This window comes from Camelus ferus, chromosome 20 (assembly GCF_009834535.1).
Source record: "Camelus ferus isolate YT-003-E chromosome 20, BCGSAC_Cfer_1.0, whole genome shotgun sequence".
Lineage (NCBI taxonomy): Eukaryota > Metazoa > Chordata > Mammalia > Artiodactyla > Camelidae > Camelus > Camelus ferus.
This window is the reverse complement of record NC_045715.1, coordinates 11947955-11972548: the sequence shown is the minus strand read 5'-3', so window position 1 is coordinate 11972548 and position 24594 is coordinate 11947955. Positions and strand designations below refer to the sequence as shown.

Sequence of the window (24594 nt, the reverse complement as noted above, 5' to 3'; positions counted from 1 at the left end):
ACTTCACTTAGAATGATGATCTCCAGGTCCATCCATGTTGCTGCAATTAGCATTATTTTATTCTTTTTATGGCTTAGTAGTATTCCATTGTATAAATACACCACAACGTCATCTGTTGATGGGTATTTCGTATCTTTTAGATTCTCTCTCTCTGCCTTTAATTTCCTTGTCTGTCACCTGTATTTACTGTGATTGTATCAATAGTTTTCTCTATTGTTAGTAAACAGATTTTCAATAGGGTCTCATATACATAAACACTTCTTTTTTTTTTTTCATAAACACTTCTAATTTACATTTCACTTCTGTATTAATGTTGTTTTTGGTCTTGATTTGTTAGACTTCAATTTCCCTTTGCATTTTACTCTTATTGTTCTATCAATAAGATAAAAAATACATTTATATTCATTAAGTTTTAAGAGTCTAAGTTGTACGCTTATTAAGCCATCATGCAGAATCTGTTTCTGTTCATTGTTTTATTTCCTATGAGGCTGAGCCCATGTTTTCCCTTTGCATGTTCTGTTCCCTTCTGACACACAAGTTTTAGCTGTCATGCGGGTGATTCCTTGAGTCTTTTGCCACCACACTGAAGGTTAGTTTATTTTGTTTATTTTCCCTGTCAAGCAAGAGTGTTCTACCTATGATTCTAGGGTCTGATGGAACAGGGAACAAGGAAAGGGAGCGCTCAGCTGAGGCCATGTCCAGTCTTTATTTGAGAATTTAGGTGTTGCTCATTCTTCTGGGAATATGTTAAAAGTTCTAAACCAGGATTTGCTCCCCATACCATTCTGATGGAGTGATTCCCCTCAGATTTTAGATCAGTTCTCCAATTCAGGACCCAGACACGAAACCTTTACATCTCCAGAGGGAAAGAGCCCCATGATTTTCTTTTCCTGTTTCATATTTTCCTCTCTTGATTTAATTTCCTTTCAGGTATGACTTTAATTTACGGTGGTGGGAACTGAGCAGAGCTAGGAACCAAAAACTGCTCAGCCATCAATAACTGAAAATACATTGCTGCAGGTCATGGCTTTTTTGTCTAGTTACTATCAGTGAATTTTTTTAAATACTTTTTTCCCTCTTTTTGCTCATATATGGGTGGGTGGGGGAAATTCTGATTCAATTTTACTTGGTCATAAATTTTTATCTTTTACATTCATTGATTTTATCTTTCATCTCCTCCTTGTTAGCTTCACATCTGTTTTGGGGAAGTTTCTATCCCTCTGCCATCTTGGATACAACTTACTTCTCTGATAAGAATCAGTATAACCAGTATAACTAATTTAATACATTTTCAAAAACAGATACCTAAAATAGCAACAATAGAATTAGGTTAATTTCATCCCCATGTCACTATCAGACAGTTTTCTGAGCTAGAAGGTTAAATGTATTAGCCAACTAGGAAATGACTAGTTTTTTGTCATTCCACTTCATTTACATGTTTTGACATCTGACAAATTTTCCAAAATATTCACTAAAATGAGCACCCTAATCTTATTTCTAACTTTTCTCATTACTTCTCATTTAATGATTTTTTTCCCATTGAGAAGAAAATACTTGAAATCAAATCAAGATTTTTAGACCATTCACATTTAAAATCACAAATTCATCATCATCAACACTAAAAATTAAGTCTTATGAATATTTAAATGAAGCTATATTTTCCATTTTGGAGTACACCATCTCCTCTTTCTCCCAGTAGCCTGATTGCTGGGCTTATATTGCTCGAAATCTCAAATTCTGGATATTCCTTAGAGATAGAGGATTTCAAATCTCACTGTGCTGGAGGCCATTGTGACCTCATGTATGTGAAGTTCTGAGCAGCATGAATGTTTATCCACACATCAAAATTTTCAGTAGTTCAGAAGGACTTTTGTCAGTCCCTAAATGTGTGGACCACATTTCCAAAAAGAAGACTATGAAATACAACTTTCCACAGCTTGGATATAAATAAAAGAACTTCACTTCTCCCAGCAATGACAATACAGAAGTATGGTCCTCATCGACAACAAGCCTTGTGGAGTCAACTGAATTATAGCTGCTGTGGGACAGTAATTTGGGATCGCCAAATTACTTCTGTAGTTAAAGTTGCAGCTCGGAGGTGACATTAACAATATTTGTGTAGTTATCCCAAAATGAACACTAGCATTGCTCTTTCCTTTTTTTTAACTTTCCCTAAAAACAACATTTAGCCTGTCACTAACAGAACAATTTTCTAGTGGGTCTGATTAGCGAAGATGGCCAATTTCATTCATTAGTCTCTTCCCCACGCGGCATTTTACTCAACAGTAGGTGGAGGCTGGAGCAGAGGATGGCTGAATAGCTAGCTACCTGCTTCAACTCTCCCTTTCACTTTGCTTCTGTAGGTAAATCTTCCTGAGGACTCAGCTGGGCACTTCTTCCAACTCCCTGGAACTCTGGCATAATGAGCAGACTCTAAACCACATCCACTGTAACCTCATCAGTCCACACTTTTCATTCCACCTCTGAGATATTCTGATCCACCTGCTTCTTACTTCTGGAAAGTCCCATGAGTCCCCTGAACCAGACAGCTCCCTATTTAGAAGCAATTTCCCTGAACCTGCTGAGTTCTGATAACTTGAAAGGGAGAATTTGGCTCACTCAGGCAGTTCAAAACATTGTGAAAGAAAAAGCCAAACGTAGGGATTTTCAGTAACGACAAATAATTGAGGGTTTTTGCTGAGTTTGTCCATCACACATGTGCAGGGCTCAGTAACCTTTGTGGGTTACATGCGCATCCATCTGCCCGTGAGCACGTGTGTGCAGAGAGGAAAGGGGACAGCTTTGGTAAGAATCAAGGCTATGCATTTTGTTTGAACTCTTATTAGTTATCACTTGGGCAATTGGGGTTCTTGTATAGGTAGGTAGGTGGACCATCTTGCTCTGCATTCCCAGGGGAGAGAACAGGAGAATGAATTTCAGTAATCGGTTTAAAGCAAGACTCAGGACAAGCAGACACCAGCTAAATATGACTTATTTCCATCTAATCTCCTCGGGAGAGAGTTGGCTCCCTGTGGAAGCCCCGTTGATCTCTGAATGCAAACAACAAAATAAGATAGTCTTTTTTTTTTCTTTTCATTTTTAAAAATGGAAGTATAGTCAGTTTACAATGTTGTGTCAATTTCTGGTGTACAGCAGAATGTTTCAGTCATACAGATACAGACATATATTCATTTACAAAATAATTTTAATCCCCTCTATCCCTTATATCACTGCTCTCATTCACTTCACTTACGTATATAAGCATATGTAAGCATATATATGTTATACATAAGCATACATAATTGAACATTGTTGCTATTATTACCTTGAGCAAATTATCTATTAGATCAATTAAGAATATGAAAAAATTTTTTTTATTTTACCTTCAGACATTCTTTCTTTGATGCTCTTCTTTTCTTTTTATAGATCCATGTTTCTGAACTATATTACATTCCTTCTCTCTAAAAAACTCATTTTAACATTTCTGGCAAGGCAGATCTACTGGCAATAAAGTCTTTATTTCTCCTTTCATTTGAAGAATAATTTTGCAGGGTACTGAATTCTAAGTTGGAAGTTTTTTTTTTTTTCCTCAACACTAAATATTTCACTCCATTCTCTTTTTTGCTTGCATGATTTCTGAGGAAAAGTTGGATGTAACTCTTGTCTTTGTTCTTTTATAGGTAAAGTGTTGTTTTCCTCTAGCTTCTTTCAGGATTTTTTAATCTTTGATTTACTGTAATTTGAAAATGATAAGCTGAGGTGTAGTTCTTTTTTGGCATTTATTCTGCTTGGTATTCTCTGAGCTTCTTGAGTCTGTGGTTTGGTGCCTGACGTAATTTGGGGGGAAATTCTGTTACAATTGTTTCAGTATCTTCTGTTCCTCTCTCTTTTTCCCTCTGGTATTCCCATTATGCAGATGTTACACCTTCATAGTTGTCCCACAGTCACTGGATAGTCTGACTTTTTTCCAGTCTTCGTTCTCCTTGTTTTTTGGTTTATGAAGATTCTATTGATATATCCTCTAACTCAGAGATTCCTTCCTCAGCCGTGTCCAGTCTACTAACAAGCCTATCAAAGCCATTCTTCATTTCTGTTACAGTGTTTTTTACCTCTAGTATTTCTCTGGTTCTTTCTTAGAATTTCCACCTCTCTGTTTACATCGTTTGCCTATTCATGCATGCTTTTTTACTTTATTCATTATTGCCCTTAGAGTATAAATCATAGTTGCTTTATTTTTAAAAAAAATTTTAGAAGTTGATTTGTATTCATCAATATATTTTTGAAGAGTGTTTTATTTATTTAGCTTTTTTGGGGGGAAGAGGGAGGTAATTAGGTTTATTTATTTCTTTATTTTTAGAGGAGGTACTGGAGATTGAACCCAGGGCCTCGTGCATGCTAAGCATGTGCTCTACCACTTACGCTATACCCTCCCCCCAAATCATAGTTGTTTTAAATTCCCAGTTTGATAATTTTAACATCCCTGCCATGTCTGGTTCTGATGTTTGCTTTGTCTTTCCAACCTGTGTCTTTTCTATTTGGTATGCCTTGTAATTTTTTTCTTGATATCTGGACATGATGTACTGTCCAGATATCAAGGTAAAAGAAACCACTGTAGGTAGGACTTGAGAGTCATGTGGTGGGGAGGCATGAGAGGAGAGAAAGCACACTTTAGTCCTATGACTGGGTCTCAGTATTTCACTGAGCCTATGTCTCTGAAGTATGAACCTCATAAGCGTTTCTCACTCTTCTTCCCCCCGCCCCTCCCCTTATGTGGGACAGGATGGCTACAGTGAGCTGGGCTTGGATACTTCTCTTCCCCATGCGAAAGACTAGAGCCAGCTGGAGCTGAGTATTTCCCTTTTCCAAGCCAGTTAGGTCCTGACAATATACCCTATCACGTTAGGCTGTGCTTAACTAGTTTCCCCTGAGGGCAGATCTTGCTAAGAACAGAGTGCTCTGGCTTATTTCAAAATGCTTCCTTTCACCCTCCCCCTGCCAGAAGCCCAAGGGGATTCTTTCCAGTATTTACTGTGGGAACCTCCTTGAGCTCCTGGAGGTAAATCTCACAATATTGTGGGGCCCCCCTATGACTGGGTTCCCTTGGAGTTCTTAACCCCCAAAGTTGTCTGCACTGAGCTTCCAATAATTTGTCAATTGCAGTTCAGGGTTTCCCACCCCAGCACTGGTTCCCTTGACAGTTCCACTTATAAGTCTCTGCTCCCCTGATCTGTCTTCACCAGTCTCCCTGATCTTGGAGACAGCACTTTACCATGTGCCCTCCCTAATGGACCCAAGAGGAGTTGCTTTTTCAGTATATTCAGCTTTTTACTTGTTGTCAGGATGAAGTGGTGACTTCCAAGCTCCTTAGATGCAGGCCGAGAAACTGGAAGTCCTTTCCCCATCTCTTTTTTAAGCGAGAAAAAAATTTATTCTGCTTCAATTTTGGAACTCCCATCCCAGTTTCATCCTTTTGGTGACAGAGCATTTCCCCGTAACCTGCCTTTTGACAGATGTATGTAGGATTGTGGATAAAAGGTGGGGGGGGGGTGCAGTTATGAACATGCAGAGGTGTTATGAACTCCTATGTGAGAGGGGCTTAGGGGCAGTTATCTTGTGGAAAGGATGGTGGGACTGTGATGATACGGGGTCACTAAGAGATTCCATGATAAACATTCTATTTTTACTTGGGTTGTTTCTATTTGTTAAAAATAGCAAAGTTCTCTAAAGATGCTTTTATCCTCACTACATGAGACTTTATTCTTTGTGCTTATTATTGTTATTTTTATCATATTTATCTGAGGCTGGTTGGAGGGGACTAAAGCAACATCCAAACTGCCCCTTTATGCCGTCACTGCCAAGAATAAAACATACAAGTACACAGCGTCTCTTAACCATGACTTCTTTAGTTCCCATGGACTTTTGCCTATTTTGCATAACTCTGGGAAACGGCTCTCTCTTCCCAATGTGCCAACAGGAAAAGGTGCAAAGAAGCAAGCCAGAATTACTATTAACAACAACAACAAAAACCTGTACATCTGCTGGTGCTAAAACTTGTTCTGAGGGTAAAATCTGTTTTGTCAGTAATGTAGTCTAAAGATATGTTAAGAAATGAGAAATCATGTAATAGCCTATAATGGAAAAGAATATGAAAAGGAATATATATATATATGTATAACTGAATCACTATGCTGTACACCAGAGACTAACACAACGTTGTAACTGATTATACTTCAATAAAAAAAAAAAAGAAATGAAAAATCAGATTGATTGCTACTTGTTCTTGACCCTGGAATTGCCAAAGTGACAAAGGAAAAGGGCCAAGTTTCAGCTGAACTACAATTGTCCCCCTAATGTCAATCAGCATCTTAATATCCCTTGGGACCACTTGCACCCTGCTTGGCATGGGTCACTTGTCCTTATACATACAGCCTGCACAGATCAGGGTTAAGTCTATCTTATCAAGGAGGAAACAAGACTTTGAGCAATGTCTTGATGAAATAAATATGCCATGATGTCAACGGTAGTTACCCCTGAGTACTGGGATTATGAGTGGTTTTATTTTCCTCTTCATATATTTATGGTCAAATTTTTCTTCATCAAACATTTAAACTTTGTTATCAGAAATAATTATTTAAAAGATATGACTGAGTAAAATAGAAATTTATTATTTAATTTCTCAACCAGAAGGTAGTTTCTGAGTACCTACTACGTGGCTAGGTGCTAAGAGGTGTGTGTGTGTGTGTGTGTGTGCGCATATATATATATATATATGTATATATATACATATATATTTTTTTTTTGGTGAGTAAACTAACAGCGTTATTAATGAAGGCAAAATCAGATAACTGTATGAATATTATAGATTAAAAAAGAAATCCAAACTAACAGAATTGTACAAGTACTGTACTTCTGTTTCTTTTAAAGAGACTTGTCATCTGTTTTATAAAACAAACAAAACGGGGACTCTTCAGGGGAAACAAGTTGTCTATACAGAGAATGATCAGTGACTGTGAGCAATAAGCAACAAGATGCTAGTTGTGTAGAACAGACAACAGATACCCAATTTCAAAAGGAATGGATTGCTGATAATCATGATCGAAGGTAAGTTTTCCCATGGGAAGGTTATCTTGACAAAACACAATAAGTATTCTCACAAAAAAGGGAACGTATTCTTTTTGAAGAGATTTCCTTCTCTCTAGGACCCAGGGAGTACAATGCTGGGTACCCAGTCATTTCTAACCCTCTTCCCCCTTACCATGGCCCTCTGGCTCTTCAAGACAACAGGGTTCCCTAAAGTCTACAATTCAAGCACAGTTTTTGTTTTTTTTTTAAGTATCCAATGTGCATACAATAAAATGGAGTCTAAATTTACAGTCAGACCAGGGGAAGGAAGCAGTAATGTCACACTCCACTTACTTATAAATATGTTGGCAGTGCTCCATTAAATCATAAAGACAAGCTAATGTAAAAACTCTGGCCAAATACCGACCAAGTCCCAGTCAATTTCAACTTCAGGATCTGCCTTAGCCAAAGCATATACTCAAAGGGCAGTAATTTTATATTAGGTAATTGTTATAAATTAGTATTTTTACTGCCCTTACAGTTGACTGGGTTTTTTTTTTCAATGATTCCACTTTCATTGGCCAAGAAAGGATGCATGTCTATTGAATACAGCTTAATAGTTTTGCAGCCTAGAAATGAAAGATGAGTAGGTAGATTGAAAACGTCAATGTGAGACTACTAGGCACATTTTATAAAAAACATAATCATCCAGGCATTGATAATAAAAGAGGTTCATTTTTCATTAATAGGACTGTTGCCTTGGCAACTTCCAGCTCACATAAGTATTTACATCAGCCACGGTGCACAGTTCTGACACTAAGGAACAGCTCCAGAGTGTCCTTTCTACACGCATGCCTAAAATCTTCTGTTACATATCTCAGCTGCATTACTGGTTTCCATTAAAGTAACATCCAACCAACCCCATATAGAACACGTCATACCTACCCCTAAAGAAGGAATTTAAACAACTTTCTTGGCATGTCAAATAGATACAAGATAGAACTGATAAATGGTTCTTTTGCAAAAAGGATGACTTACAGGGGGACATATAGCTTTGTTTTTATCTTCTTGCTTATCCAACAGAGGCCAAAGTATTTTTAAATAATTAATTTCAAGAATATTAATGTGCATTCAAATCATGCATTGTGTCCTTAAAAGTCTTATTTTCCTAGTTTGTAATTATCACCTAAACAGCCTAAAGCACTTTTAGACACTGAGAGGGGCAAGGAAGGGTAGGAGGGACGATAAATATTAGGGAGCATTTACCATTGACCTAGCACTTCCAATGCTTGAACTTTTCCTTGAGAAAACAATTGTATAATTATAAAATAATATTTGTACAAGGATATGCACTGCAATTTCATTTCTAATAGAGGAAACACTGAAAATAAGTCAAATGTCACTAAGTTTTTAAAATGATTATAAATACCACTAGATGACCATCATTGCAGGGATGGGACCACGTGAGGCTGGCAGGGAGCACAGGTGTTATGCCTCTCCAAGTCACACCCCAGGGCCTCACTCGTCTCACCCTCATCTGGGCTTTGCCTTCTTGAATGTATTACTTCCCCTATAATGATTTTCATTATTTAAATCAATTATGGTGTAACCATACTTTGCAGTCATTAAAAATGACAGTATAGACTTCCACTTACTGACATGGAAGGAGGTCCAGAACACATGGTCTAAGTTAAACAAGCAGGTCACAAGAATGGAATGTGCAGAAAAGTTTGCAAAAATCTATAATATAAAATCAAATGCTGTAATTGTCAAAGCCCAACAAAGAACTTTTCTAAATAATTAATTGTTGCAAACTATATTTTAAAAATCAAACTTTTGAAAGAATTAAAAGCAGTATTTCTCAAGGCATCGCAATAGAAAAAAATGCTATTGTATGCTTAAATCTGTTTGTTTTTCTGACAGGTATGAATATTGTTACAAGTTTATAATCTGAACAAAACTATTCTCTAAAATTAACTTCATTTTCAAATTCAATCAGTGTGTAGCTACAAAACACTTGGCACACTGGCCCCTCTCCAAATTCTCGAACTTGCTTTTCTAACACTTAAGGAATCTAAAGCATTTTATCAACATGTTTAAACCAAATCTTTTGACTCAGGAAGCCCGAACTGCTTTATGTGTTGAGGAATCTTGGGTCTACACAAGTGAAGGACACTTGGCTGCTCTAAGACCACTCAGAAAAATTAGAGGTTTTTGTAATAAGCTATAATGGAAAAGAATCTGAAAATATATGTATGTATATGAATAACTGAATCGCTTTGCTGTACACCTGGAACTAACTATAAATCAACTACACTTCAATAAAAAATAAGAATTAAAAAAAAGTTAGAGGCAACAAGTACTTCTTATTCTAGAATGCACTGTAATGCTAAGCACCGTCCTTTCACTTTGTGTTATTTAAGCCATACTCTCATTCAACTTCCACGCATGTGTATATAAGCCTTGTGTCTCCGAGTAGGTAATAGGCCCTTGAAGACTAAGCCATTGGGTACCTACACAGACGCACCTTTATTACACCAGAAGCTCAGTAACTATTGCTAAATAACGAATGACTGAAATTACTGGAAAGCAGCGTGGTGCAGTAGAGAAACTGTGACCTTTAGATCTTCAGACAGACCTGAGACAGAACCCAGCTCTACCCATTACTAGATGCATGGCCATAAGCAAGCTACCCAATCTTTCTGAAACCTGGCTTCCTTATCTCGAATGTTACCTTAAAGGGTTCCCCTAACGATCAGGTGAAGCAACGTTTGTTGGTGGCCACGCAAAGTACCTGACATAGCGGGTCCTCCGTAAGTGCTAGCTCTCTTTCCACTTCTTTACAGTTGCCTCTCTTATGAATATAGAATATTTACATGAGGCAGGGAAATGAAGTTGATCTCTAGTAACTGTAAAATTTAGCTATAAACCAGATTTTGTTCATTCATCAACCATACAGACCCAGCAGCAATCCATCTACACTGAGATCTTACTACGAACACTCAACGCATGAAAGTCCTTACTGAATACTGGATCCCCAAATCCCTATGGATTTCCAGGCAGCTTGGACCCTGACTATGAGGTGACCCTGCAGCCAGGCTGTGTGGGATCAACACCACTTGGTGCCCACATTTTCTTATGTGTCTTTTGATTCCAAGATTTTTTTCTTAAAGTTCCAAACACGCCTTTCCCCTTCTTCTGATGAGACCAGTCAACATATGGTTGTTATAAAAAGTTCACAATACATGGATGCTTAGGAAGTAAAAGCTTTCAGTAAATTTAGCCTCTAAAAATGACCATTGTCAGATTCAAGAAGTATCTTTCCAGACTTTATTTTTAATAAGGCAAATCTTTCTTAAGTGTATCTATCACCTCTTTACTTACAGTTCCTGCTCAGCTATCCTCAAAATCTCTTTCCCTGCCTTTTGCTTCCATTTGTGAATGCCGAAGTTATCTTTATAATCAAAGGAGCGTAATTAGACACTCATATAAAGGGAAAGAAAAATCCTATGCCTGGTACAAAAGTAGAGAGAAGTCAGGCCCAACATCAGCTGAAAGATGCATAATCTACATAGAAGCCCCTGTTTGTCTTTCTCTAATTAAATTCACACTCGCCCAGGTATCAGCATTCATAAGAAATGACTGTTTTTCACTCAATGTTACTGTTTTCCTCCTTCATTTAACTAAGAGCATAGTGGAAGAGTTTTTCCTGGCATTTTGCATTACATAGTGCTGCTCAAAAAGTCTTTGGTGAAGATTTTTTTTTTGAATTTCTCATCTGTCATAGGCTGATACTTTAGTAAAATAAACAAAAAAACCAGACACACAAAACACAAGCACAAGCTTTTTAAATTACCAGATTTTGCACACCTAAAACTACTCTGTTGGATTGTTATAATAGTTCTCAATGTCTTAGAATTTTCATCCTTGTCTCGTGACAGACCTTCAGCGGGATTTGTGGATGGTGGAGGTCTGTGTACCACACATGGAGTAATACTCTCCTGCATCTTTGCATAGGAAATGAGCCACCTATTGTTTCCATTAGGTCTATGGGCAAATGTCTTCCAAGTTTCTAAGGACTAGTTTACAAATGAACTTTGGGGTAGGTGTCCCCATTTAAAAGTTTGGGTTTTTCATTATTCTAAGTGAAGTAAGCCAGAAAGAGAAAGAGAAATGCCATATGATATCACTCATATGTGGAATCTAAAAAAGAAAACACTACTGAATTTATCTACAAAACAGAAACAGACTCACAGACATAGTAAACAATCTTATGGTCACCGAGAGAAAAAGGAGTAGGAAGGGATAAAATGGGAGTTTGAGATTTGCAACAGTTAACTAGCATAGATAAAATAGATAAACAACAAGTTTCTTCTGTACAGCACAGGGAACTCTATTCAGTATCTTGTAGTAATCTACAATGAAAAAGAATATGAAAACAAATATATGTATGTATATGTATGACTGAAACATTACGCTGTACACCAGAAACTGACACACTGTAACTGACTATATTTCAATTAAAAAAAAAGTTTGGGACTGTCTCTATTGGACATACTGAGACAATCTACTGAATTTTTCACTTTTTACTCAGATACTTAAAATTCTGTAACTATAAAGACTCTTGAAACCAGAGAGAGCTGATTATTGGAAACATGTCCATGAAGTTCTGGACAAAAATTCAGTTTTCCAACTGGCCCCTTCAGACTGTAAAGTTACTTCTTGCCTGATTTCTATCATTTTAATGTTAACAATCAAAGGGGAAAGTGACACACCAAGACCCAATCCAAACAGACAAAGCAAATAAAACCCTACTTCTTTTCTAAATCTGACCTTCAGCTTAAAATATTTCCATTAAGGTTCACAAAAATATCCTATCTCAGCTGGAGCTCGTGGGATTTCTATTGGACCACAAGTCAATATATTGATAGATTTTCCTGTTACTTATGAATTCTCATCTAGCTTTCTTAAGCTGCCTTAGAGCTCTAGTCTTTCAATGGCTCACTCTCCTCAACTACAAAACAGGAATGAGAATGAAAGGAGTGAGGGAGGTACTAGATACATGGTCAGGGCTACGGTAAAACCAGGACTGTGTGTGTGCGCATGTGTGTGCACGCACGCGTGCACGTGTGATGAACAATAATCTATAGAATCTGTGTTTCTCAATACTTCACTTGCTAATTCATAACATAAAACCTGGCCTAGATTTTCTTTTATCTCCTAGTCTAGGATATTGCTTGATCCAAATTGTCAGCCATAGTACATTCATCCATCCATTGATTCAATGATTTGTTAAGGATTTGCTTCTATTTACTTCCACATTCATTTTCATCCATTAATTTAGCAAACATTTATCAGTCACTTACTATGGGCACAGCGCTAGACACTGAGAGGACCAGAGGAAAACAGCCTACTCCTGGAACCTTGAAACAGACCCCAACACTCAACAGCTGGGCCCAAAGGGATAAATCATACTACCTTTTTTGGATGGTAAGCTGTTTTAACCAAAACAACTGAAAGTCAACCATCAGCACTCCAAGTACCTTGCCTTTGAAAATACTTATTTTGCGAAGTGTTTTCTGAAAGGGAAAGGATTTCTTTCGCAAATACTTACGAGTGATAAATTATTAATTCATTGAAGACACCACTTTTTTTACATCACCAAAACATCTTACACTTGATATATTAAAAAGAACTGGCTTGTAACGTATTATAAAATGTATAAACTGTCATGTTTTAAAACTTACAATGTTAAATCATAATCTAAATACAACTGGAAAGGGAAAAATATACTAAAGGTAAAAAAGGCGCATTTTGTATTTGCCTTATGCACACTAACAAATCTGCAAACACATTTCCTACGATTAGAATGACTCTTGTCCTCCATCACCCCCACATATTTGACCAAGATTGTTTTTTCTTGTATGTAGCGAATACAACATTATAAAGAATTCTTAGATGAACAGTGGATATATATGTGTGTGTACGGGCATGTCTGTGTGTGTGCGCCTGTGTGTGTGTGTATGTGTGTGTGTTCATAGGAATGGTTGCTTGAACAGAAATAACAAGATAATCTAAATGAAATCAGGTCATTACTTTTGGACAAAGTATTAATTTTCAGATGCTGAAGCAGCCTCCAGGCAAACAATTAAATTATCCTGAAGTCTAGATAGAAAACAACAAATGTTCCAATTGTTGGCATAGTTTCAGAAAGAAGGAAAGACGGGGGAAAAAAAAAAAGAAAAAGGCAAGAGAAATAAAAAAGGACCTATATTTTGCGGTATTAGGTAACATGATGAAATTCTGACATGGAAATAATCTTCTGAAAGGGTATTTCTGAGGGGAAAAAAATCTTTGGAGAAAAGTCACTGGTCACATTCAGGAACTCCTGACATAGACGACGTTGCAGATTCTTGCTACATTTTTATGTAGACCAATGCCATTCCTGTGTGACTCAATAAACTACCCTTCCCCCGGGTACTGGACCAGAGGGGCCAGCCAGTGGGCGACACAGCTTACCCCCAACCACCGCAGCCTGACCATGCTCAGAGCTCATCCCTGCATTCTTGGGCGTTTCCATATTGCTTATGCCAGTGAACGCAGAACAGAAAGGGATAATTAGGACTGATGTTCCACAGGTTTCCTTAAAAGATTTCCTTTAAGAAGCAGAAAAAAAAGCACTGAGGCAAAAATTTCCCCAAAAAGTATTTCCTATTCATGAGGAAAAAAGGCAGGCATCATCTTAACCTGAGAGATTCACAGAACTACTTGTTTCAGCAAAATATTTAGGTGACATATTTTATTTTTGGTGGAGTAAACAGGGAGGTCCTGGTGCGTAGTGCTGCCTGGTGGTCCTTCAAGAGATGTTTAGACATCTCCTATTAAATTAAGGAACAAGTAATGTTTCTTAGTTTTTTTTTAAGGCATTTTTTGTTTTTTTGTTTTTATTTGGGGGGGAGGGGTAATTAGGTTTATTTGTTTTTTTAATGGAGGTAGTGGGGATTGAACCCAGGACCTCATGCATGCTAGGCAGGCACTCTACCATGGAGCTATACCTTCCCCCCAAGAGATGCTTAGATTCCAAGTCCAGCTCCTTATTTAGAGCCTCCCCAAGGCTCTAAATGTGCTATGAAAACTAGAATGTTCAAGGAAAAAGACAGGGATTAGATGTTCTAATAGCAAACATCCTTAAGTTAAAAAGCAGTCGCAAGGATGTCCAACTAAGGCCAGTGACTTAGCAGGAATGGGCTGTGAGTCAAGGCATATGTTGAATAGCAAAATAGTGTGTTTAATGCTGAGAATAAAAATTCTCCATGTTCTTGGGAAGAAATGATAACAGAGACGATCTATCTGGGACCTTTCCGAATTCTGCAAAGTTTGTGTCAATAGCACAGTGAGTGATGACCAGGCGGAGACCACGCTAGTGTGATGGGGGAGAAGTGAAGACCCCTGAGGGACACAGCTCATCTGTCCTGGAGGTCACAGTTCTCCCTGTTGCCTCACTCAGCCCTTCTCTGAGGAGACACATGAAAGACATGGGTTACAGTGATGTTCCACCGTCTTCTCATCCCTCGGGCCTCAGCCAGCCACTGTTATGACCTTCTCACATATTGTGGAAATTTGCTAGCGGGGGGCGGTAAGAGCTGTAGTGTGCAGAGGGCAGGAAGAGGTGGCAGACAAATGCCATCGCTTCTTACTAGTGATCCAGGTGCCTACAAAGGCAGTGGGAGACCCGGCAGCCAAGGGGGTCAAAACCAGGCATCTCCCAGTACAACGGATGGAGACTTTGGAGACCAGATTCCTGGTCCTGCCAAGAAGCATGATGTTGTATTCAACACATCACCTACATCACCTAACCTCTCTAGAAAGGGAGAAAGACAGGTAGAAAGGAAGGAAAGAAAGGAGAGGGATGGAAGGAAGAGGTGGGTAGGAGGGAGGGAGGAAGAAAGGAAGGCAGGCAGAAAGACAAAGAAAAGGGGGTGTATATTGGGATGGATGAATTCTAAGGTATTTCCTCCTCTAATAATTCTATTGTAACTGGCTAAGACTGTAAGAAGGGAGATTCCTGATACGAAGCCTATATGACATCTAGATGCAGAATTCTCTGTGCAAGTCATTTCGGGGAGGTCTCTGCCATTTGGAGCATGTGAAAGACATACAGATCCTTTGGGCTTGAGACTGCCAAGGTATTCAGGTCTAGTTATGACAAAAATAAATGTTCAGATTAGAACTATTAGCAAGAAGCTAGTTAACAGGAGGACCAGCTTGGCTGCAGGTGAGCAGGAGAGTGAGGGGGGCCTGCGTCAAAGGGGCTGTTTCGTTGAGTCCACTCCAGGCTTGTGCTTCTGGTCACTGTTTGACTTCTTTGGTGTCAGGGCAGAAGAGTTTTTATATAGACCTAGACCAGAAAGCACCAGAAATGCAAATGGCCACTTTTTAAGTGAGAACAAATTACTCATAAAAAGTTTTCTAAAAATCAAAAGAAGAATATGGATACAATTAGTAAAATACGCAGACATTTTTGCATTATTAACTCCAGAGATAAGCTTATTATTTATTTCTTCTAGAGGTAAGGTCCACGAAAAGGAAGAATTGATAAAGAACTGACAAGCAGGACAGACTCATGGAGGCCTCAAGGTCTTTTTAAATGAAGGAGACTGAATTTTTTTCTATATCATCATGAAGGAGGATGATACGTTATCTTGAGTCTTCTGCTTGTTTTGCAAGTTCAGATGATTGAGGTACTTTCCCTGGCGCAGCTCAAGATGCTTTTTTAATGGTGATGATGCTGCCCTATCTCAAGCTCTTCATTTGGAAGCTGAACAACTCCCTCATGCATTTACGCTGAGACAACGGGTGAGTCACTCGAAGGGGCCTGAGAGCCCTTGGAAATGATGTCGTCCAGGCTCATTACTAACTAGCTCAAGGTCATGCTAGAAAAAGCAGAGCCAGCTCTAAAATCCAAATACAAACAAGAAGAGCTCACTCTTACTTTCCAACCCCTTGGACATGTTACCTCATCGGCATGCCATAAAATGAACAAAATGTTTTGTAGATGATTTAAATAAATAACAAATTTTAGGAACATCTAGAAGAGTGATCATGACTCATCAAAAGTAGGGCTACAGTAACGGTCTTCAAAGGATGAGATGAAGCTTCATCCTTTATACAGCCCAGGGACTTAAGAACACAATACTGTGCAGTGTGATTTAATCCTGCCATGTGTAGTGTGTCATACTTCTTTGTTGAAGTTTATTGCCCTTTTGTTCAAATTGCGGTTTTCCCTTTTTTTTGGTCTTCCTGGTTTTTATTGTGTTTTCACGGCCTTTTGTCTCAAAGGCAAGTTAAAGAGGGTTGACTAACTGTTCAGACCTTTGAGGTATAACATCATTACAGAAAATTGCACAGATCTCAAATGTACCTTCAAGGGTTTTTTCACAATCTGAACACATCTGTGTAACAGGTGCCCAGATTAAGACCTAGTACATTCCCAGTCTCCCGATTACCCCTACAGGCACTATCTCCTGAGGATAACCATCATCTTGCTAGCTTTGTCAGGCGAGTTTTATTTTTATTACTATTATTACTTATTTTATCATTTTAGTTTCAAAGCGAAAATGGAACTGCTTTTTTATGTATGCAAACCAGAGGTGGTCATACCTAAGCCAGTCCAGGAAGCTAGCAGAAGAGCTTGGTGTTTAGATCTGGGCAGAGTCTGATCTGGTTGTTCCCCACTAACCTCACAGCCTGACCATCAGTTCTTGGGTAATACAACCACCCAGCTCCAGTCATAACAGTGCTGACTTCGGAGGCTGGTTTATTCAGAGCGTAAGGTTCTCTAATTTTTACTGAACAATTAATAAAAGAGTACTTCTTTTTAATCCATTTTAACCAAGATAAGAAATAAGTGTTCCAGACTTCTACCAACACTTAAAATGCAAGGTCTATAAATTTCCAAAAAGAGCTTGAGTTAGGAAGGGCTATATGATTTGCAGTTGTTTTTTCATGATTGCCAAATCATTTAGCATAGACCTGAGATTAGTTCCATACACCATGAAAGCAACAGGACAGCTTCGTCAAAAAAAAAAAAAAATCACATTAGTCTATTTAAGGATAAATGATGGCTGACCAAGGGCTTAGAATCCTGTAGGCCCAGTTTCGAGGGGATCCTTTCCTTTGACATTGAGGACTATATTACCCTAAGCAACTATTATAAAATTATGCCTTGTTTATTCTTTCTTCAAAAGGGTGCAAGCTGTGTCAGTGTTCCTGGGTTGAAGGGTAATTTAAATAAGCCCTTGGGTTTACGTTGCATACAAGAAGGCTTTACAAGATCTAATCTTTTCTAAACCTGTTATGTTCTTCGGTTCAGCAGAGTTTCCTAATTGTAGCTATTAGCTCCCTTTTTTTTGTGGTCTGTTCCGTCAATAGACTATTGAGTGTTCAGTAAATTAAACCCAACCAGCAGTCAACACATCAAGACAGACGTCAAATCATAGCTCGGCGGCCCTTATTCATGATCAGTTTCTGGGAAATAGCTTTTAAGCAGAGGGACAGGATTTAACACGATGCACATTTGTGTCATTCTCAAGTTTCCATACTGTACAATCAGGTATGTGAGTTGCTTTTCTTTTTTTCTTCCCTAGGCAACAGGTGTGTTCTTGGAACAAAGTTCAACCCCCACTTCTGGCTTATACGAGAGGCAGCAGCTGCAAGCTTAATGTCAGTGACACAAGGTTCTATAAGAGAGAAAAAATAAACTACTTGTTCAGTGTATTAAAGTGATGGGCAGATGGATGATGGCTGCCAGGACTTTTCTTTGTCTGACTTTTTCTTTGACTTTTCTGAGTCTGCATTTTCAGTTGACAAGTGTTTTTCTCTCTTTCCCTTCTCTTCTCTTTCTTTCCTTCTTTCTTTCCCCACCTTCCTTCTCTCATTTTTAAACAACCAACTAGTGCAAAACATAAATTTCTTTAAGCATTACATATTCATTATTGAAAATATAGCTTCCTTTGAGTCACAGTTTCTAGGCTGAGTGGAGAGAAGAAAAAACTTCATATAAGTGAAGCTACACTTTATTTATAATTCACTTTGTTCTAAAAAGAATTTAAAGGAACTGTTTACTATGAAATTTGAAGAGACTTATCCAGTATGCAAATCCTACATTTTTTAAAAAATATGCTTATTTATAGAACTGAATCGCTTTGCTGGACACCTGAAACTAACAATGTAAATCAACTACACTTCAATTAAAAAATAAAAATTAAAAAAATACTTACTTATAGGCTTCATTATTCCCCAGTTAAAAAACACTACATAGAATTCTGTGAGATATTACTAATAAAAATTATAATGTCCTGTGTATGTCAGAGGCATAATGTCTATATTAATGGTAACAATAGAGATACAATAATTATTGTAATAGTGTTCAAGAGACTAAATTGGTCTTCAATCACTCAAGAATCTCTTTTAGTGTATTGGGGGTAATATGCCATTTTTATATGGCAGTTTTCAGGTACTATCATGCCTCAGTCTAAGAAGCTCAGCCACTACCTTACTGCAGACCACGCTGCTTGCAAACAAAAACATTAAGCTCAAGAACAGACCAGAGCAATTCTAGGGCTCTGTGATACATCTGAAGTGAGTATGTCTTACTACACAGACTTTTCTAGAACTCATGTATAGCAGAGCTTCCCCTCTTTTGCTAGAGTATTTCAGCAGGGATATTTAATAAAAAATGGAGACCGTGAGAAGAATCTTCATTTTTCTTCGATGAGGTGAACAAATACGTTGCAAACGTGATGAGATAAGCACCTATTTAATTACAAGCCTGGAACCATGGGTATAACCTGAGTCACCAGATCCCCTGGAAGACTGGTGTTGGGTGTTGTATACAATGTCTAATTGGAGAAGGAGCAAAAAGAGAATCCCTTTTTATGTTGGTTTTTTTTTGTTTGTTTGTTTGTTTTTACCTCAAACCACAATGCTATTCAAGAATCAGATTTTCTGTGAATCTATACTGAAAATGGTTTTGCCGGGACCCTCTCATTGCTAAGAAATCTACAAGCAGATGGATCTGGAATTCAACCCTCTGTGAGAAACAAAGGCAAATGAATAAGAAGAACCTGGTGATAAATTTCTCTCAGGTTTTTAATTGGTTTGGCTTTTACATTAGATTTTCATTGAATGCACGCAAATAACCACCAACCTTTTGGGAGCATGCTAAACATTTAAAAATGTATAAAAAGTGCCTAAACTGAGAGGCTGGCCTAAAGATCATTAAAAGTCTCTACCAATCCAGAGAGTACCTACGACAGAAATTCTACAACTTTGCTTTTCTTCTGGCTGCACTTAAAAAAAAAATTGTGGTAAAATACACTGCACAAAATGTACCATACTAACCATTTTTAAGTGTACAGTTTAAATGTTAAGTTTATTCACACTGTTGCGCATCAGATCTCCAGAATTTTTTCTAGAGTTTAGTTTGCATTGCAAAACTAGAACTCTATACCGATTAAACAAGTTCCTATTTCTCCCTTGCCCAACCCCTGGCAACCACCATAACTCATATAAATGAGATCACACGGTGTTTATCTTTTGGTGACTGGCTTATTTCACTTGGCATAATGTCCTCAAGTTTCATCCATGTTTTGGCATGTGTCAGAATTTCCCTTTTTTATGGCTGAATAATACTCCCTTGTATGTAAAGGCCACATTTTGTTTATCCATCCGTCCGTCAACAGACACTTAGGATGCTTCCGCTTTGGGCTGCTGTGAGTAACGCCCATGGCGACGAACATAGGTATACAAATACCTCTTTGAGATCTTGTTATCAGTTCTTCTGGGTGTATGTCCAGAAGCAGAGCTGCTGGACCGTATGATAACTATATTTTTAATTTTTCGAGGAGCCGCCATATTCTTCTCCACGCTGGCTGCACCATTTTACATTCCCCTCAGCAGAGCACAAGGGCCCCAATCTCTCCATTCCCTCGCCAACCCTTGTTATTTTTGTTATCTTTTAAATTTTTAACAGCAGTCATCCTTTCTACAGAGAACAGGGGAAGGAAGTACTCACGTGAGTCTCCACGTCACCAGCCAGGATCCTACTCTTCTTTAAGAACTCAGCCACCATGCTGTTCATCAGCTTGTCAAAGGCTTCCACCGAGGGTGCCACACCTTTGGAAGAAGAGCGTATTTTGTTATTCCCCAGTAGTTCAGGGAAAAGCTGGTACTGCTTTGCCAATATATGGCAGTTTCAATATACAGCAGTTTATGGAAGCTCAATGTGAATCATGTCATTCTTCTATTCGGTAAGTCACTCATTCACTCAGTCAGTACTTACTAAATACTTCTCAACAGCTCAAGAAAACAGTGTGTTCTTATTTTTCAACCTGCTGAGTAAACACTTCCACCTACACAATTTCGTTTAGTTCTCCCGCAGACCCCTGAGGTAAGTAACACTGTCACACTCTGACTGATGAGGACACGGAGATGTAAAGAGACCACGTGACTTGTTAAAAGCATTATACCAAATAAGAGGCAGAGCCAAAAACTGAACCGTGCCTTAGGACTCTAAAGCCAGTGTCCTTTCTTCTACACTGACCTGTCCAGGTGCTATAACTACCTTGCAAATAGATATCAAAATTATTCAGGACAATTAAAAGGTCAGAATGAACTCTGGGACAAGTAGGAAAAGAAGTTGATTGCACACATTTTGTTCCTTCCTAACTTCCCAGTGGGAGAAATGGCAGTGATGGTGGACTTAAAAATGATTGCTGGGGTAACTGATGGACGATGAATTTTGATCTGCCAAATTACCACAAAAGCTGAAGTGATAATGGCGCAACCTGGTGTGTTCATTTTTTTTTGTTAGTCTGGGGGAAGGAGGTAATTAGGTTTACTTATTTATTTACTTTTTTTTAAGAGGAGGCACTGGGGATTGAACCCGGGAACACATGCATGCTAAACATGCGCTCTACCATTTGAGCTATATCCTCCCCCTCAACCTGGTGTGTTCTGCATTTCTTTTCCTTGCCTTTCTTTCCTATTCTTTTTGTTTGCTTTTGTTGAAGTATAGTCAGTTTACAACGTGTCAATTTCTGGTGTACAGCACAATGCTTCAGTCACACATGAATATACATATATTCGTTTTCCTTGTCCTTTAATTAACAGAAAAATTTTGTCTAAGTCCTTGACTGCATATCCCTAATACTGAGAAAGATTATTTGAGAAATTTAGTACCACAGGCTATTAAAATTCAAGCCAAAAGTCTAAATCTAGGGTTCTCTTTCTTATACTGGACAGAAACATCCATGCTCATAAACCTGCAGGACAGATCTTCCTTCCTTTTCCCTGATTCCCAGTTGTCCACTTCCACAGGCCCACAGAGTGACGGAAACAGTTGTTTACAGCTCTCTGCACCTACAGTCTAACTTCCAAGCAGGCTATTGAAGCTGAGTTATCCTCGAGTTCAAAGTACAGTGTGTACCAACTTCCAGAACATAAGAAGGGTACAAACCCAAAGGTTTCTTATGGATCCATTTGGAAACAAATAAACCTGTTTGTTGCTGTGGGTCTGAGAAGTCTCTGCTGAGTGTTTAAAGCTGGAGAAAGTTTTAAAAATGTGATGGAGGCCTCCACATAGCAGAAGGTACAATGATAAAAGGGAATATTTTCCAATTTCCTTTCATCACTCAGTTCTGCTCACACCTCCTCCGGGCAGCCTTTAATGACTTGTCTTTCTCCCCAGCCTGCATCCTTTGAGCATCTCTTAATCAAAGCATATGAGGCCCTGAATAGTAATGCATTGAGACCAAAGATTCTGGAGGATTAGGACTGTGTATAATTCATCTTAGATCCCCCTGCACCTAGCACAGGACTTGTCAGTTGGCAGGCATGAAAATATTTCTTCAACTGTTCAGCCAAACTTACCTGATTATCAGGGTGGGGGAAAAACGTATCGTAAAACACATTATGACACCAGTCTCATACGGCAGTTCTTTGATCTGTGCACACTATGGGTGTGTAATGGACTGGCTTCCTTCTAAAAGTTTCTTTTTAAATTAAAAAAAATTTAACTTTAGTTATAACATCATCCTAATGATGATGTTTACATTTAAGGTGAGAGGTTGTCCTTACTGAGTTGTTAAAAACAGAATTTAGAAAATTACCAAAGCTGACTAATTAAAAAGAAATGAAAGCAATATTGTTCAGGATTAAGTAAAACGTTTTAAGGATGGATATCATTCAGACGTTTTACTAATTACCTACTTACTAATTTTCCTTCTTCATTTCAAATAGGATAATAAATTGCTGGCTAAGTTGTTTTAAGAATCCTTACTTTAATAACTGGTTTGGAATAATTTGCTATAATAGAAAATATGTGTTTAAATACTCAAGTAATTTAAATACATGCCTCCCAATTTTGCTTAGCTTATTAATTTTCCCAGGACATTCTTTTTTCATGAAGAAAATACAAAGTGCAGTCTAGTACCTCTTTGAGTAAGTGAGCCTCAAATTACTTGAGTTTTGTTTTTTTTTTTTTCCTTTACTCGACATCACTACACAATCTCCTGGGAGTTGGATTTTAACTTTATTTTATATATTCATAGGCTTTATATTTGTGGTCAGCAGTCTCAGAGAAATGTCTCTTGATCATCTGATGCCAAAGGCATAAGGAAACAAAGTTACTGAAGAGAACAGGAAAATATTTTCTTACAAATAAGATTTATTGAATCTCATATGCCAGCTGTATAGTTAACAAAAAGAGGCTTAACATGAAATCATAGATGTGTCTCCGTTGATGTGGAAAAAACTTACAGGCCCCTGGCAGCCTTCCTTTAAACAACACCCCCTTCCAATTCATTCAAAGCATTTTAATTTTCATTATGTTCTGAGGGGAAGGAAAAAACCAGCCTGTGCATTTGAGCTCACACAGTAATTTTTGTCCCAGGGTATGTAATATAAGGCACAGCTCCAAATATGCCTGAAACTCTAGAAGCACCAACGTGGATCCTGCCCGGTGAAAGCTTTTTTTGAAGCCCCCTCTTCCCTAAGGCTTTTCTCAATCCCCAAAAGCCTCACAAAATTCAAAATGGGTCAGATAAGGAGGAAATGCGTGTGAGACAAGAATAGAGTTGCCAGATTAAATACAGATCGCCCAGTTAAATTTGAATTTCAAATAAATAATGAATAAAATTTTAGAATAAGTGTGTAGCATGCAGTATATCCCATGCAGTATTCGGAACACACTTCTACCAAAAAAAAAAAAAAAAAAAAAAAGAACGCATTTTATCTGAAATTCTAATTTAACTGGGTGTCCTGTATTTTCATTTGCTAAATCTGCAACCTTAGACAAGAAGCTGGAAAAATTACTGTAGATAACTTAGAGAGTTTGCCGTGCATGGTATCCTTTTAAAGAAGCAGTTAACTTTTTATAGGTTTGATCCCGTAATTAAAAAAAATTTTTTTGAAAAAGGGTGGTATTAGCATATCATTTAAAAAACATATTTGGTTAGGAATAGGCAAAAGCAAAACAATGTGATCTGATCATGTTACACCGAAGTAGTATTTGGCTTCATGTCAGTCTCTCTTCCTTTAAAACTGCAGTTCTTAAATTTAATGACTCATTCTCTTTAAAATTAAAATGTACAGAATAATTCCAATTTACGTTCTAATCAAGAACATTTGTTTCTTTTTGATAATTACTGAGATAATATATAAAGTCACTGCGTGCGAAAGAGCAGTATAAACACTAAAATGAAAGAAAAATAACATTTGGCTCACGGATTATGCCCTTAACAGGCACAGATACAGGTAGTTTTTGTGGATTGTAGGTTGAAACTTTTTTCCTTTTCTCTTTTTCAGGGCTCGCTTGCATCTGGTTAACGTCACGGTCACATACAAAGAAAGGAGGAGGGGAGCTGAAGAAAGTCGACAGAAGTCAGTCTTGAGAACTCAATGATGGGGACAAAATTAAGTGACCCACATAGACCAGTGATGACGATAGTTTGCAGCCCTACCTCCGTTGACACCATTAACTTCCCCACAGTCCCCAGGAGGCCGGCGGGACCCTGCAGACAGCAACTCCAGTCGGCCGACTGCCCGCTCCAGTCTTTCCACAAGCCCCTGCATCTCTGCCATTCTGGAAAAACACGGCACAAATGGAGGCCATGTGAGAGTCAGGGAGGATTAGCAAGTTGACACCATTAAACTTAACGGCAGCAAAAGGAAAACAATAATGGCTCGGAATGGCTTTCATTACCTGGAGAGTACTACATGTCAGGAAAGTAGGTGAAATTCAACATGACATAAAACTCGAGGCAGGAAAAAAACCCAAATTATATTGAGCTTATTTTCTATTCAATTCAATGATGTTTACAAGCCTTGTATGCAATGCACAGATATTCACACTCTTTACCCCATCATCAAGTGTCTCCTCGGATGCTTCTTTGTTCTACGATGTAATTTAGGTCCAGTACTTACTTAAAAGCCCACGAACATACATCTCATAATACTGACAACTCTTCTGCT

At 38.1% G+C, this 24594-nt stretch overlaps 1 protein-coding gene across 5 annotated transcripts in view; it reads right to left on the bottom strand.

Moving 5' to 3' along the window:
* The window catches only part of CAP2 (cyclase associated actin cytoskeleton regulatory protein 2), a 114985-nt gene that overhangs the window by 72680 nt on the left and 17711 nt on the right, over positions 1-24594 (bottom strand). For 4 of the 5 annotated variants that reach the window (XR_004313441.1, XR_004313442.1, XR_004313443.1 and 1 more), the window contains exons 2-3: positions 24084-24205; positions 20138-20238 (exon numbers count right to left, since the gene is read on the bottom strand). Coding sequence is in view for 2 of the 5 variants with exons in the window: in XM_032462542.1 (XP_032318433.1) it covers positions 20138-20238; positions 24084-24204 (222 nt within the window). In the remaining 3 variants the exon portion in view is untranslated. The remainder of the gene's footprint in view (positions 1-20137; positions 20239-24083; positions 24206-24594) is intronic. The other variant, XM_032462543.1, reaches the window with a different exon arrangement.